Source organism: Spea bombifrons, chromosome 11 (assembly GCF_027358695.1).
Source record: "Spea bombifrons isolate aSpeBom1 chromosome 11, aSpeBom1.2.pri, whole genome shotgun sequence".
In the NCBI taxonomy this organism is placed as follows: Eukaryota; Metazoa; Chordata; class Amphibia; order Anura; family Pelobatidae; genus Spea; species Spea bombifrons.
Genome location: NC_071097.1, coordinates 28,279,841 through 28,297,190, shown reverse-complemented (window position 1 = coordinate 28,297,190; position 17,350 = coordinate 28,279,841). Strand labels below are relative to the sequence as shown.

The 17,350-nt window shown below is 37.5% G+C and overlaps 1 protein-coding gene across 2 annotated transcripts in view; it reads right to left on the bottom strand.

Annotated features, from left to right (window-relative positions):
• CRTAC1 (cartilage acidic protein 1) overlaps window positions 1-15,619 on the bottom strand; it is a 118,273-nt gene extending 102,654 nt beyond the window's left edge. For both annotated transcript variants that reach the window (XM_053451332.1, XM_053451333.1), the window contains exon 1: window positions 15,525-15,619. In XM_053451332.1, the coding sequence (XP_053307307.1) occupies window positions 15,525-15,554 (30 nt within the window). In that variant the 5' untranslated portion in view covers window positions 15,555-15,619. The remainder of the gene's footprint in view (window positions 1-15,524) is intronic.
• Window positions 15,620-17,350: the final 1,731 nt, after the last annotated feature.

The following is a 17,350-nucleotide window of genomic DNA, read 5'->3' as shown; positions in this document are numbered from 1 at the left end:
AATGCAGCATGCGGTTTCATGCTATTTAATGCAGCACTTTCCAACATACATGTAACCAGGCATCTCCGCAGGATGGGTGAGAAGTAACTGTATCAATGTTACAATAACCGGTCCGACATTTACTTTCTTTGGTGTTATTCAAGGACATAATAAACTGCTTATGGTTGCATTCGTCACAATTTCTGAGTCAGGACAATTTGGGAACGTTCTAACGGATTAAAGTTGGCTGCACCCTCCTTACATCATGATAAATTGCCTCATCATCTCAGATGAACATCCTCCCTTATTTACAGTAGCTTTAAAAATAGGATACCTGGATTGTCACCGAGTATATACGACAAGTAGTCTCCTTTCTCATTATGCTGTAAATCACCGATGAAACCAGGAAAGGCTGAAACGTGCGTCTACTGTTTAGTGAGGAGTTCCCCGGATCTTAAGAGATGTATAGAGATCTGTGGATGGCGTCCGTTGGCTATGCTATAGGACACTGTTGTCCAACTGGCGACCAGCAGGGTGGATGTGGTCCTCTGAGATGGTGCTCAGCCCGGTTTAAAAAACCCACAAATGGTGTCCCTCCATCTGATTACTGTTTAAATAAAACAATTAGATTGTAAATATGCATTTACTACATTTTTTCATTTTTTTTATCCAGAAATCCTATTTTGTGAGTCGTTAGATTAAACCGTTTTTGCATTAAAAAGCGAGGGCTAGTCAATGTATGTTTATTAGCCGTAAGTATTTCTATAGGTAGCAATGACATTATGACCCTAAACTAATCACTACTTGTCCTAGGCAAGTTCATTAACAAGGCTGGGCTACATATTGACCTGAGCCTTGAAAGCAACTGCAGTCAGCACTGTACAAACAGAATATTTATCATCCAGTTTTGGAATCATGGTCCGTTAAAGAGTGCCGTCTTTAATCATGGCCGATCCAATAAGTTATAAATAGCTGTAAGTATCGATAGCAGCAAGATGTAAATCCACAATATGGCAAATGCAGTTTCTTCTATAGGAGAAGATAATGGTTTATTATATATATTATTATTCCCAGGGCATCCGCCATCCAGAAATTTGATGGGTAAAGTAGCTTCAACACGGTGTTTTTCCATATATTATTAATAGGAAGAGCACAACTGCAAATCAGTGCAATCTAAAGCTTTAGCAAACAAAGCTTACGTGCGGCTTTAATAATTTAGAATTTTAGTCGGTCATAAATTGCTACACAGTACTCCGGATCAGCCGCTGCAGGTGTTGGGTTCGGCTTCCCATATAATAAATATTACTAAGTAAAAAAAACAGATTTCAGTTTAGCTGCTAATGCACAGGTCTAGGTCCAAATTTCCTCTTTTACGTTTTATCTGAAAACAGAAAATTTGACGGTAAATGAAAGCTAACAGCAGACTGCCCATCATAAGAAGAAGAGTCATTGTGCTTCCATATAATTGTCCTGGTATCACAGCTCACGTTTTATCCCTTCTTCCACAGCCCCCCTTATCCTTGTCTGTAACATCTTAAAACGACTCAAAAACATATAGGAGATAAGGGAGGAGTCCATAGTATATTTAATGATTCACCTACAGAAAAAAATCCTGATAAAATTAAAGTCAATAGACAATGCTAAACCTAAAAAAAGTATTTATTGAAAATGTATTCAGAACGTTGCGCATTAGGCATGTACGAAAGCCTCCTACAGATAGTTCAGCATTTATAATGTAATCTAGGAAGGAATATTTAAGGAAATTTCTGAAAGAAAAAGCAATCTAACATTTTATGCCTACATTAAATATTGCCGGAAGAGAATGAGCGACATCACAATCATGAACGCAAAAATAACAGCAGTTTAGAATTCTTATAACAGAAGGTCAACTCATCAGAGGGAAGACAACAATATGGAGAAACCCGTTACGTGGGGCTGCTGAGAATACAAGTTTCTGGAGTTTATCCAACTATTAGGATCTAGAACCACATCCGTATTATACGTGTCCAAGTAAAAAGTGGTTTAGGTTAAAAGCACCATATGCAGGAATTTATAGTTTTAGGAGGTGAAGTTGTTCGCTTTGCATCCACTAAAGTGCTACGGCACGGAGGTATGCCGAGGGGTTTGGGTAGGAAATGAGACATTTATAGAGTAGTAGTCAACATGTATGCACATTATGAATTCCTGTGCAGCACACAAAAAAGTAAAATAGCACCAAAAAGATCCAGTCATGGTGTAAATGCTGCTTAAAGCCCTTGTTATTTTAGATGCCCCTATTAAACTACAAATAAAACACATATGGAAAGAAAAATATTGCAGTTGTGGTACAAAATATTTAAATCAGGACAACCTGAAGTACAGTATATCTAAAATCAGGACAAAATATAAAATAGGATTTTACCAGGATATAGAATGGGAATATCTAAAATCTCCCTAAATAAGGACAGCCTGAAAATACTAATAATTTAAGGATAATCTGCAAACAAATAATCCACCCATGTCCCAGGTGTGAATCTTTGATTTGGTTAATCTCAGTTCCAACAATGTAAATACGGTACTATACCGACCATGTTAAAAACAATAGATAAACACTTATATTTGTAACCACATCTGAAAGAAAAATAAAGTTCATGATGCTCAGGGAAACAATGCAAAAATCCAGAGACTCAACCAGCTACAGGTCCCAAAGGAGCATTTACAGTCCAGGCTTTAGGGATTATCTGGTATTGTTTAAGTAGGAATAATCTGGAGACTCCGGAGCATTAATTTTTCTTGAGGGAAGGTTTGAGGACAACTTCTGTAGTCTTTTGGTACCAGAGGAATTTTACAAGATAGTGTTGCTAGCTTCTCAAAGAAAGACGGCAGTCAAGGGCAATCGCATGCCACCAAAACTTTACATGTATTAATGTAGTACCTACAGGAATTAATCTCCCTACAACCACGATCAGAATCAATCCAACCATCCTTCCTACTATTTCATTCTCTAAGTCTGTTCATTTGTCCAAATTTACTCAATTCATATCTCTTTACTGTAGCCGGCTCTCTCAGACCTCATCATTTATCTGACCAATTACCGAGTCAATACAACCAACAAAATGAGTAAAGCTTCCGTTTCTCCTTTTAAAGAAGAGATATTTCATGATGGGCTAAGCTGCTTCCCAACCAAGGTAATCAACCTCCCGTGTTTATCCATCAGTCTCATCCTTCAAGTTTTCAACAGGATCCTTAATAATGAATGAGAAATCTTTATTACGCGCATGCTACACTAATAAACACAGAAATGCTCTCAGGAATAGTACATATGATCAAGTAGAATCATGGTCAATATAAGGCCAAGCCGAGGTTTTCCCTTCAGCAGAGAAAATACTTTGCTATATGTCTATGACAAGTCTACGAGAAGTACATATACTTTTTTGGCCAAATTGGGAAGCACCCATTAAGTGAACAAGACTTCCGAAATTGCTTCTATAAAATGCCTTTACAACAATAGTCCAGCAACGCAGGACCTACACCGTAAACATAGCATAGAAAAAATGTACAACAACTTTTTAGATGTTTACACAAAATATATCAACTTTAACCCCTTAATGACAAAGCCCGTACATGTACGGGCTCAAAATGTATTGTTTTCGATGGGTTTAGGGACCGCCCATTGTCCTTAAGGGGTTAACTAAATGATCTTTTTTTCTTGGGCTAACACATCTATATTTTATGGTAATTTCCCGTCAATATTGGGCTCATTCCAACCGGTTAAGAAATGCAGAGTAACTTATTTTAGGGTTAAAACTTTTTTTTTTCATATTATACATGTCATTATTTTCTCATATTACTAAAGAGAATCAGAAATTCACAAGCTGTGGAGTGTATTTACTTTTATTTTTATGTCACAGATGGCTGTTGAACAGTTTCCTTTACAACAGTTAAAGGGTTAGGAACGTCACAGAGAAGAAGTTGCGTATAAACAAATGTATTAATCTTTACTGCATCCCATTCCAAGTTGCGGTACATTTTAATGGTCTCGCATATCAGTTTAACAAGGTAATCTGGCGTATAATCTTTTAGAGTTGCAAAGGTCCTATGATCTAAATTTGTTGGAAGAGTTATAGTTTCAAAGTAACATTAAGCACAGAAAAAAAATGAATGGAAAAAACACCTGAATAGATATGCAGTAAATTAACAGAAGTTACAATTCAATACTCTTTTAGGAGACAAAAATAAAATTGTCACTTAAACATGGATTTATCAATATATATATATATATATATATATATATATATATATATATATATATATTAATATTATTGTAGATAATCATAGAAATGTTTGCAAAAACCAGTTGTCATACATAATTACAGTTTATACTACAGATATTCTTAAAAGTTGCATCAGTAAAATAATGCGTAGGATTTAAGCAATCTGCCGGTATATGTAACATGTTCTGCAAATAGGTTAATATTTGCAAATAGAAATAGTGTTAGTCATTTTTTTTGCTGGTCCTTGAATATCTTCTTCTTGCCACCCACCTAAAACCGTCTGCCAAGTCTGCTATGCGTGAAAGGATTTGCCTTGCTTGTCATGTGTGTGTGCCTGTGGTTCAGTGCAGTGTGTGTGTGTGCGTGTGGCTGAGATATGTGTTATATATAGTGGTATGTGTGCTTGAATTTACATTGGTGTGATTGAGAGCAGTCAGTGGGTTTGTCTTTTCATCAGTTGATGTCAGTTTTGCCGAGTGTATGTCAGTGGGTGATTCTAATGAACTGGGCTTCCTTTAGGAAATAAATCATCCAATTTGAAATACCAGGGGAATTCACGGATATAAAGAAAAATCTAATTTCAGGCATGTCTCTGTTCCACTAAACACTTGTGTCAGGCAGCACTCAAAATTCAGAAGCTGGTTCCATTTAATCCAAACACAATAGAAAACAATTAATGATGGAGCTCAGCACTCTGCGAAAGTGGTATTTATTTCACCAACTGGTTGAGAAAGTTTCCATAGTAAGATCGAAACATTGTCACAGCCCTCATCGCATCCTCCCATTCCAAACTGTACAATGGAGTCACGTGGCGCTCGTCCTCAGGCTGACTCTTATGCAGCCTCTAAACATTTAAGGGTTTTTCTGAAAATATCCCAGATATATATATTCAGAGAAGCCCGTTATATCACCAGTACTTAGCGATGTTAGCCATTGTGTATCATGTTCCCACCTCATTTTAGACCTCTAGCGGGCCCTCCACACCCTCTGTCTTTTTAATATATCATTCTTATGTCTAAACCTTATAGTTAAGAAGAAAAGAGTTCCTTGCCTCCCAGGACATTCATCTTCAGTAAGATTTTAAGTGCAATCTTGAAAAGTAGTGTCTTTTATCTGGCAATTGCAGTTTTGTCATTTTACTGATGAGAAGCTTTGTAAATATGGGGTACAGCACAACAAACAGAGGTCCGATAAAGTCAGTATAAAAACTACCAGCTTAAAACCAATTATATAAGCGATATGGGAAAATATTCAGGTTAGTGTACACGCTACATTGTGAAATAATAAAATAAATCCATGGTAGTTTTGCTGCTAGGTTCAGCTTCTTTAGAAATATAAAAGGCAAAAGCTCATAACAGTAACTGTTGGTTCTTTTTCAGAACTCACCGAGTTAAAGTATGAGAGAGAAATGAGCACACAGAATATTCATATGGACATTTGGTTCTCCAACAGCTCCGCTAATTTTAGAAAGAGAGATTTCAGCCTTAATAGTTCTAATCAAAGGAAAATAAAATCTGTTGTCAGTTGAGGAACTGGAGTCCCATAGCTATGTATCTACAGCTGTCACAGAAAAGTCCAGCAATGCTTTTGGGAAGAAATACATGGGACATAGAAAAAAAAATATGTCCTGGGGCAAAACATAAGGAGGGGGAAAATGCGCCTGCAATAAAAAAAAAAATTCCTGCATAATCTTTTTTTTTTAACAAGAAAAATGTAGCACGTTTCTGCATTAGGTCATTTCTGGAGAATGGGTAGGAAAAAAGCCCATGCCCCTCAAAATCAGTCTTAAATGGTTCTTAAAAACCTCTCTGTAGCTCGTTAAACAGAATTTTGAAAGCAAAATTGCACCATGGAAGATCATGGCCGTTGAATTCTGAGATCATATTCTAGGAGGTATGGAAGAGGGTTAATGTGTATAGACTACTTGAAAGCTTCTAAGAGTCTGTGTCACCATTAAAAATGTGTGACATCCGTGCTTTTGGCACGTCTGAGACATGGACACTCCAGCCATCATTTGGACTTACTTGAAATAGGGGGGGATTCCACAGGACTTCCTCATATGAATGTCCCATTTCCCCAGCCAACATATCTCCATGCACACGATGATATACTCACCTCCAGCGGGCTCCAGCACTGGCTTCACGAACGCTGTGGTTGGGGATCTATTAATTAATTTCAATGGGAGCTTTTTCCTGCCACTGATTGGTGCCTCAAGCAGCCAGTCAGTGGCAAGAACCGTCACACCACAAAGTAGGAGGGCAGGGCTGAAGCTTCTACCTCAGATAACTGTTTTTGTTTTTCCTGTTTTATAAAAAAAATTCATATTAAAACACTCAAGAATTTCTTAATTATGTATTATTCTTTAATTACTGGCCGGGTCGTTAGACTGACCACCTAAAATGAACTACAACTATAATGCCCACTGAATGTTGGGATTGTCTGGTAGTTCAGCCACTACAGACGACATATCCCAACAGTTCTGGTCATATCTTGGCATTGCTTATCCCTGGCATTAGATGTATGCTGTACATTTATAAAAACAATAGGAATCTTAATAATTTGTAAGATTAACTACAATATCTGCACGCTTAGCTTCTAATTGTGAACATTTTCATGTTGTTTTTTTTCTGTCGGAAAATAACACGGCAGATTATGTTTGAGAAGCAGAATGTCAATAAGCCTCAGACAAAATTAAGATGTATAACGCGGGATAAAAGTGCTGGTAACCGCATTTTATTTTTAAAAATGACAAACATGGCATACTGCAATAAACAGGTGTCGTTTTCACAATTTATTAACAGGGGAAAAAAAATTAGAGCTCCTGTAATTTTAGGAACCGTTTTAAACAAGAACAAAACATGGTATGCAGTATTTTAAATTGAAGACCTGAGAATTTTAATAGACACAATTCTGCATGTTTTAGTCTGCCATGTAAACCTATTTCGGACCAATGTCACTAATCTCACCAGAGATTAAAAAATGGGTAAGAAAAATGACATTGAAATGATAAGACCAGCAGAAAAGCTCGGAAGAATATCCAAAATGCCTCTCAGATAGCGGTTTGTCATTTTCTTTAATACAAGGTCTCAAAAAATAGGTCAGACTTCAAGAGGATTCCTTACAGAATCATAAGGATAAATGATGAATTATAATAAGGTGACCGTGAAAAACAATTAAAAAAGTGTAAAGAGAATAAATTAACACCAAATAATAGAAAACTAGTCGATTATACCATTTGACAAAACAGAGAAGGTGTTTGTCAAAAACAGAACTATTTGTAAGATGAGCCATCAATGTCATCATCATTATCACCCTTTTATCTCTGAGTAGAAGACTCACCCACCTTAATTAATTGAAGCCGAGTGGAGCAAAGAAAAAACTTTTATATAGCAGTTGAAAGCTGTAGTAATAAAATGTTGATGTTTTTAGCTTGTTGAAGAGAGAAAAAAAATACCAACTGGCTTTAACAAAAAAAAATTCTACGTATGCATTACAAAGGGCCAGACCAGGTGGGTTTCTCCAGCAAGAATGGCTATGGGTTCTAGAAAAGCCCTAGTTGCCCCGACAAAAACAGCCTTTGCGACACAGGATAGCGTGTCATTGCTGTGTACTTAGCGGTTTCGTCCGGACTTCCGGTTATGAGTTTTACCAGGAGGTAAAATTACCAAGCAGCAATTTTTGAGGTTCCTATATAGTAGGTGTTATTTCTCCCAAGACAACTCTTTGGGGTTCTAAACCAGATTCCTGCAGGGTCAGGGCCCAAATAGGTAAAGCCCATTTCCCTTGCCTGGAGCACAGTGAAGATCTCCCTGCCGGGAAAGGAGATCGGGGTTGTAAACATGCTGACTACTGTTTAACGTTTCTTCTTGCCGTATCCGCATCATAAAGAAAGAAGGCTACAGGTACACTCCAGGTGCCAGATACGGGAGAGCATATTAAATAAACCAGTGAAAGCAACCCCTGCCCCTGCTTGAAAAGATGACCTAGAAACTGATCAGATCCGCAACAAGGATAAGTTAGGTTCAATAGTACAGGAAGAAAAGAAATAGATTAATGCCTCTTTAGAAAAAAAAAACAGGTCAGTCCCTAGACCAAAGGGCACCCCAGGCAATTGTGACTTAAGGGTAGGGTGACCACATTTTATTTCTGCCATTCAGGGACACAGTATGAAGCGCATAAGATCACACACACACACACACACACACACACACGGTCATATTCCGGCGCTCAGCATGACATGCCGGCACTGCGACCCAACTAGAGACCTCGCGGAGGAGAGAGAGGGGCGCCGAGCGGTTGTTGAAAACGTATTCTACCCCGCTGTGATGATATTATAAATCTCCCAGTTGGTGTTTTTGCTCCCAGTATGTTATGGATGATATCCCTGCTTGAATGCAGGTGACTCAAAGTATTTTTTTAAATCCCTCTAGATTGTAAACTCGTTTGAGCAGGGCCCTCCTCACCTGTTGTCTCTGTAAGTCAATTTGTTATGTTACATACTACTTGTTATGTCCTGTCTACCCATTGTACAGCGTTACGGAATTTGATGGCGCTATATAAAACAAATAATAATAATAATAATAATAATAAATAATGACAAGTCAAGGTTTAGACGACGACCAGCATTAGAGCCATTTGGGTAACATGTTTGGCAATACAGTACACAATATCGTCACAATGCGTTATTAAAGGGTTACTATTTCAGGAGTCTCAGGGTCAGCTCATCTAGAAAGTTCCCGGGTACGATGATAAGTATCTACAGCCAGATCACTTTTCACATTTCGCTCAATGATCAAGTGCTTTATGTCAGAAGCATTTAATAGGTAGTCATGTAACAGAAGACAGAAATCCAAGACTAATATAGCACAAACCTTCAAAACGTCTTCCACCCAATTACCCTGTTACTTTTTAATAGCCTTCAGTAACGGAACTTTAGAATAATTCGTTATTTTGACACAATATGCATAAAAAAAAAATAATTCAACAATGGCTTATCCCTGACAACGTGCGGCCCGGTCCTGTCTTATATATCGGAGAATAATCTTTTAAAATAGTCAATTACCGGAGCCACATCTACTTTCCGGATTTGTTTGCGTGAGAATCTGGCATCAGATGTTCCCATAACCCTTTTTTCGTAAATGTTTTCTGAATTCGGTTCAGATGTTCACTGCGCGCAGCAGAGACAACGAACTAATTTAAAATCAATTAAATTAGCAGTGTATTCATAAAATAAGCTTAAAAGTGACTATGCAAGCGGAGTAGGCGAGTACACATTTGCTCCAAGCCTTGGCGTGAATGAATGCAGGAAAATCAAAGCAATCAGTCATAAAAAAAAAAAAGGTTACGTAAATATTGAAATAAAAAAATGTTAAAAGAAATAAATGCAATAATCAGCCGAATAACAGACATTCTGAAAGTACGGTATTTACGACGGTTCCAATTTAATGCCAATTAGTGGCTTTTGTTTCAAACTGTTAAATGCCTGCAATAAAGGGGTGTGGAAGGGTGCGTGTTTATTAATATTTTAATAGTAAAGGAGGGTAATTTCAGTATGTTCCTTTTAGGTATTTACATAAGATAGAGGAAAATTGCACATTAACAGGTCACTAAACAAAAAATTTTTAAAAAAATCTATTTTGTTACAGTCAGAAGGTGTTACCATGTAACCGAGACCATGTGAGCGTATGGGTACATGCGGGCGTATCGGAACGTAATTTAAAAAAAAAAAAACACATTTTGGAAAGTATAATTTAAAATAATGGCTTTCCTTTAATGAAATTAGACATCCTGTTGAAAAACAAACTGAAATCAACTGAGCCCAGGAAATTGCAGATGTCATCTTTCGAGACCATCTGGGACCTCCAGTATCTCCAGGAAAGATTGCGTTGTGAGTGAACTTTGGATGGCATCGTTTTGAGTTGGCATTAAATTGGCAAAATAGCAATCTCCAGCCTCACAAAGAGAGCAACTGGAACAAATATGTCTAAAACCAATCTCAGCCGCCAGATGTTTGGGACCGAGGCCTAAAGTACATAATGGCGGCGATAAAAAGGAAAAGCGAATGACTATATGGACCGATATGCACGCCCCGGGGTAATTGCAATGTTAATGGAAGCCGCAGGGTAGTTTAAGACAGTATGGAAAATTCAGTTAGCTTAGTACATGGACTATTTTAGTATCTTGGCAATGAACAAATAAATATATTTGTAGCAAGTTATAATACTTTTTACCTTGGGTGATTTTGGTCAGCCTGGGGACTTATAAAACCAGGAATGTTTTATTGAAAAAATAAAAGTACATACTTTCGGAAACAATAACTTTTTGTTTCTCCAACAGACGATTTCCAAGTAAATGGGCAGTGAAATGTCTTTTAGAAATATTATTGCATCACGAAAGGATTTTGGCTGTCTTAGGGAACTCTTAAGCAACATTAAAATGAAGCTTGACCCCTGCAACATCAAAAAATAATGCATAAACAAGAATGAAGAGTCAGTGTACAGGCAATGGAGAAATAAGTTGGGTCTACACGCTAAATACTTTGATTTGAAGATGATTTGCTGTTAGTTGAAACGTATCATCTAATAACTAAATCTCATATATAACCATCCGCAGGGATTCTGGAGCAGGACTGGCCTATAATGCACAGATAATGTAGAAGAAGATATTTAATATCACATACAACTCATTGTTTATTAAATAAACTACAAGATCCAACACGGTCCTATTTACACGGAATTGCTTTAAGCTACTAGCAGTGACAACTGATGCATTGTATAATTCAATAGGGGCTATGTATACAATGTGATTCTGGTCTAAAAGTGGTCTTATCACCATAGTAACCAGAACAATGGTACTACCGATTGCTTGGTATGGTGATAAAATGACTTTTTAAACGTTTATTAATGTCCTTATGTCAAGAAGATGACATAAGAGGAGCTGCTCATGGTCAGGAGAAATTTTACATTTTCCAAACAATGTGCTTCCTGTGGACTGAGATTTGTCTACAGGTGCCAGTCTGGGTGGGTGATCCTGTGGTGTTCTAGTTTAAGAAAGTTGGGATACCTTTTAGCGTGACTTTTGAAGACCTCAAAGGTTCCTTCAGATATACCTTTTAGTGTAAAGCTTTGAAGACCTCAAAGGTTTCTTCGGATATAATGATGTTGAAAAGACCTCAGGTCTGGGCAGCATCAGGGATTCCATGTCTTATTCTATGAATGTCTTGACATACTAAAAAAGTATCACAAAGTTCTACAAATGTTACTTTCTCAGGGACCAATACCTACTTTTATGTTTAGTTCTGGTAAAGATTCAACTTAATAAAAATACAACAGGCCAGTTTTTTTACACTAGTAAGCCAAAAAATAGACAAAAACCATCAACAGCTTAGCCTTGCCGAAAATATTTTTAAGGTCTGTGTCACAAAATGTTCAGCTGAACCATGTCTGAAGGACATGTGTCATTTTGGATTGTTTTACCACTAGATGAGAGGATATATTATACTTTATGACAGATTTACATTTATAAAAATTCTCCAGCGTGCCTGTTTTGAAGACTTCAGAATACTTTAACCAAGCTGTCATATACAGTCATATGACAACTGCTACAAAAAACTGCAATGAATGATATTTGGAATATAAAATAGGCCGTAATATGTCTACATGCAGTGTCTGCTTACAGGCTGAGAATGCAGATTTAATACTTACCAGATAGATGCACAATTAGTGAACATGAATAAATATTAATCAGGGAACATCTTGGATGAAGGTGATGCATCCCTTTTCTGAATTGATATTCAGAAGGTTATTAAAAAATGTATCTCATCAGCAGAAGGATCAGACGGTACGATACTTACAAACAACAAATTGAACGCAGAATTGAAAGAGAAAGACAGGACAAAGAAAATGTGAGTTTATTAGAAATAAATCAATTTCTTATTAACTGAAACCAAGCAGCATGTGGTAATGTAGGAGGTGAAATATAGAAAATTACACACAAAAACAAGCCACTTATAGCTTCTGTGTTCATTGGGTAAGGTCACCAAAGGTCACCCAAGTAACATTGTTATTCTAGTTCCAGAGAGGAAGAACATTAGGTGCACAACGGTATAAAATACGGGCAACGGTCGCTAGTGACGCAACCGCTCCGCTAATAAAGTGATGGAGTAACCAAAGCAACAGAAATTGGACTGGATGAACTGGGTTCTCAATTTAAATCATTAACACACCCCAGTAAAATGACATCATATGAATGCCTGCCGCACTAACAATGTGTTTATATACCTATGTTACGAGACGAGGCCGAAAGCATCACTCCGTCTTCACGCATCACAATCCTAACCGTGTTTCTGGATTTCTATAATCCAGATACTTCAATATCAATATTACTTTCGTGATCTCTTATTTCCATAGCGCCAGCAGATTCCAGTCTATCACAGAGTAACATTCCCGACATTTTAACGAATGCCTTGATTACCGATGACATTTGAGGATGTGGATCCTGCACCCCTAAACTTTCTGTAAAAATGACAATACACATTTTTCTTCCCAGTTGATGACCAAACAGACACCTAACGCATGCCATATTGCAAAGTAACCAAGTAAACAGATGGTCTCCAAAGACATATTTTAAATATCCGTTTAATTGACCATCAGTTAAGTGTCCATCTCAAACTGTAGAGAGCTTCCACATTTAGAACATTGAATATATCTCATCAGTGGCCCTACGTATTTTGGACACCGGTTAAACAACATTCATTTTGGAATTTATGACGACGTGTTAATTGATCAGGGTTCTCGAATACGAAGAATATTACTTGCGCACCCACAAAAATGTATCTCAAAGTATGCCAAAAAACGCTACTCTCACCTGCTACTCTTCATCCATGAAGATGAAGTAAGCATGAAACACTGTCTGCCGGGTGGCTTTCCAAATAAAGTAGCTGGGATTGTCCATTTTTCCACCAAAATACAAGTGGGGGAAGGGCCTTAAAAAATTACTTTAAATACATTGCGTGTATGAATTATTGCCATCTACCGCGCAGAACTAAATGGATGCAATATATGAAGGTGCATTTATTATGGTTACATCGGTATAACAATTATAGATGAGATATAAACTATTTAATTACACGACTGCTTAATGAGTTCAAACCGTTGTGAGCGCTGCGGAGCAAGACAGTTCTTAAAATCATTGGAGAGAAATGGAAATAGATTACACTTGTTTTCAGCCAGTGCCCCATCAAATATTTACTTAAAGTAAAAGAGAACCATTCTATAGAATATATTTATATAGGAATCGAGCACTACAGCTAATAATGCGTACCATTAACGATTGTAATATGACTAATGTATTAATGAGAGGGGTAGGTGAAAGCAATGCATTAAGGAATGAATGATTTTGATAAAAAATCCCACAACAGGCTATAATATATATTTATTTGCAAATCTGTGCAATTGTAGGGATTGCAAATAAAAAATACAACCTGGCAGTGCTGGTGGTTTGCAGACTCCAAGGTGGCACTGCAGCATCCCATATATAAGCTTCATGGCACCCGAAATAAAAAGAAGTACTCCATGACCATAGCTGCAAACCTTTATAAAGTTGGATTTTAGAATCACCAAATATGAGGATATCCATTACTCAAAGTAAATATTGGCAGAGGCCAGTAGCAATCTATCCATTCTACCTTGAAACTCATCGAACTAACAGCCCTATCCTCTAGAGAGATGCGTCGGAGCGATAGAAACAGGGGTTCAAGAGGCCTGGAAACATCTTATTTTGTATGAAACGTGTTTATCCATTTGCAGGATAACCCCTAGAACCCCAGCTACTGCATACTGTCACTAGCTGGCCAACAGTCATGTGAGTTGCACCCCAGACGGATTACCAAGCATTGACGATACCTTTGCATCCTTCTACAAAACTCATGTATTCTTTTCATCTGATGGAGAAAAAACAGCAGCTAGCATCTGTATTCTGCCAAGCACCTGGCATTATAGTGCAAACAAATTCCACAGCGCAGTACAAAAGGGGCTAATAAATAAATGTAGACCTTCTACCCCGCAGGTAATAATTACTAGGAGCGTGATTTAAAAGACATAACAATAACCAATGAATGAGATAAACCAGTGCGTGGTGCACCTCTTAATGTACAATACAGCACAATGTAAGCGGTATTTCAAAGTATAATGCAGATACTTTCTATTGTTTGCCATTACCAACTTATCACGGCGAAGAAGAGATTGGAAACGGGCACAACGCGATTTTAATTTACACTAAAACTGAAAACTGCATATGCTCAGCAGCACAATTCACTAGCACAGGGCAAGTGACGGATAATAGATTTAACCCTTACTGGGAAGTGCTTTAGGAGCATTTTTATGTTTTTGTTCTTTTTAATCGGGATTCAGCAATTGTTATTTTATGGGTGACATATACATATATATCACTGCACAGTGGCTTGGCAACTAGGAGAAAAAAAAAACCAGAGCTGTTACCCGCAAGTAAAAGACATCACAAAATTCCTGTACTATTTATCTAGATGAGAACTTTTAATAACCATACAGGAGTCCTAAGGAGACATGCAAAGGGACTGCAATACGATTACCTGTAATTACTACGCCAGCACCAGCAATTACAGCACAATTAAATATTTAAATCCATTACAAGGAGATCAAATCTTCCTCCAATTCAAATAAGGGAAAAAAAAGTCATTTATTTTATAATGATCAGCTGCATCAAGCAGCATTCCATATCCAGCAGCAGCAGTCTAGACATCCAGATAACTATATACCCCGATAGAGAGCAAACCACTGGCAACATCTGTATGTAGCAGCTTCTGTATGTTTGGGGCAAACAGAAAATATTTGTATTATTGTATATTTTTTATAAATCCTCTGGAGATCTATGCAGTTCCTCAAAAAAAAAACAATATTTAACCCCTTTGTTTCCAAGGGTGAGCAACTGCTAAATATCTGCCTATACCCTAAATGCAATAAATAAAGGGGGGCTTCATCACAGATCAGAGCAAGCATTCATCATCCCATCAAATGCAGTAACTTAGCTCTATGCGGTAATAGCTTTATATAAAGCAACTCACATCAGGATTTCAAGAATCGTATGGACTTAAATGGTTCTGATCATCCAATAAATCAATCGCAGCCCCTTTTTGACACATACATTATTTTTAAAGATACAGATTATGGGGGTTCTGGGTTTTTTTTACCCCCCCCCTACTTTTTTCTAATTGAATGAATTTTAATTGCAATTAAAATGCAAAATAGAATGACTTACTGATCCAGAGAATCCAGCCTGCAGGACCATTCCAAACAGCTGGGGTGCAAAAGAGTTCACAAGTTTGACCACGCTCTACCTCTGCCTTATACAAGTCAAGCAGGCATTCCAGGCTTATGTAAAGGCTTGTGTAATCAGTCGACCAATCAGAATGCCCACATGCAAACGAAAAAATCCAGGACGTCCAATAGCAGGAGGAAGGGCGTGGCCTGTCGCTGCCTCTGTGATTTACAACTGGAAATTGCAGTGGATTCTCAGGCAGCAGAAAGCAGATCAATAAGAAGCAGAAATATTAGAGTCTGTTTTCCTTAAATCTTTTATTGCACTTCCCAGGACTCTTGTAACCTTCACAAGGAAGCCGGGCGACCTCTTCCAGCACAGACATTATTACAGGAGATCATCTACTTTTACAGGAGCCGGGAGGGTGGGGAGTGGGTTTGGAGAGACATATCGGGTGGGAGGAGGGATGTAAGACAGGAGGGGGGAGAAAGGACAGGATTTTATGAATGTTTTCTCATCATAGGGATGCGTTGGAGTGCAGCATCCTCCTTCGGGTTTGGCTGGAGATGAGATCAGGGCTCACAGGTTGGGGGCTACCGGTCTGGCCCTCAATGTGCTTTTTATATTCTGGTTTTTGACTTGATCTGGGGTACATTTCAAACGTACAAAAAAAGGGGGAACAAATGGATTTTGAAGACCTTTGTTGATTTAAGTAGCAAGCCTGGTTGGGATATGCTTCAAAGTTCCAGAATGAGGGATTTTGAGGGTTAATAATAAGATGTAGAAATGTACAGAAACTGAGATCTTGAGATCTCCAACAGCTAACATAATTATCTGAGTTTACATTTTATATATATATATATATATATATATATATATATATATATATATATATATATACTGTATATATTTACAATGCATTATATATATAAAATATATATATATATATATATATAGCGGTATTGCATTCCATCGCAGTACAATGGGGGATACAGGACTTAACAAGTAGTGCATCATATAACTAGCTAAATAACTAGTTTAATAATACTTCTACAACCCCCTTAAATAATCCAATAATCTCCTATATGTACCATATAAACTATGTAATATAACCATTAGGCATTAACCCTTTGACATCTGTGGATAACATGACCAGTGGAGGACAACTCAATATCACTCTTTGCTGACCTACAGAATGACAAGTGACCGCGCAGCCATCCCTACAGAAGTTTTAGCCCCTTCCCGTTCCCCTGTAGTACTATTTCTAGTCTGTCTCTAGGCTAACACCCTCTATGCCTGTTCCAGGTCAATAACTGCTCGCATTTATATGTATTTATGAGAGCCTCGGAGTGCCTTTGTCTGCAAATTCTTTATCCTGTTACAGATGTCTGCTGTCCCTGCTGATAAGATCATTATAGCAAGCGGTTATTTCACTAACTCTGCCTTAGTGCGATCCTTAACACTTTTATTGGATTTGAAACATACCGATACCCTAGTGTTTCCATGACTGATACAATATAATATATTCATCACACCCATAACCTAAAGTTATTGGTAGATAATATGCAAAAACACTTTTTATATGTACATCTTTATCCCACATTAATAAAAAAAACTATTTTTTTCCCTCTTTTATTCAGATACATATAGACCGAATTTACAACTGAACAAGGGAGATTCTCTAAATTATTGAAATCTTGTAGAATAATATATTATTGAATATCATCAACCGCAATAGTGTTCCTTTGTTATGTTCAGACTTTCTTAGCATGTAACACATCGGGCAAATGCCGACAGCACCAGCGGCTGGATGTGCCCGGCCACAT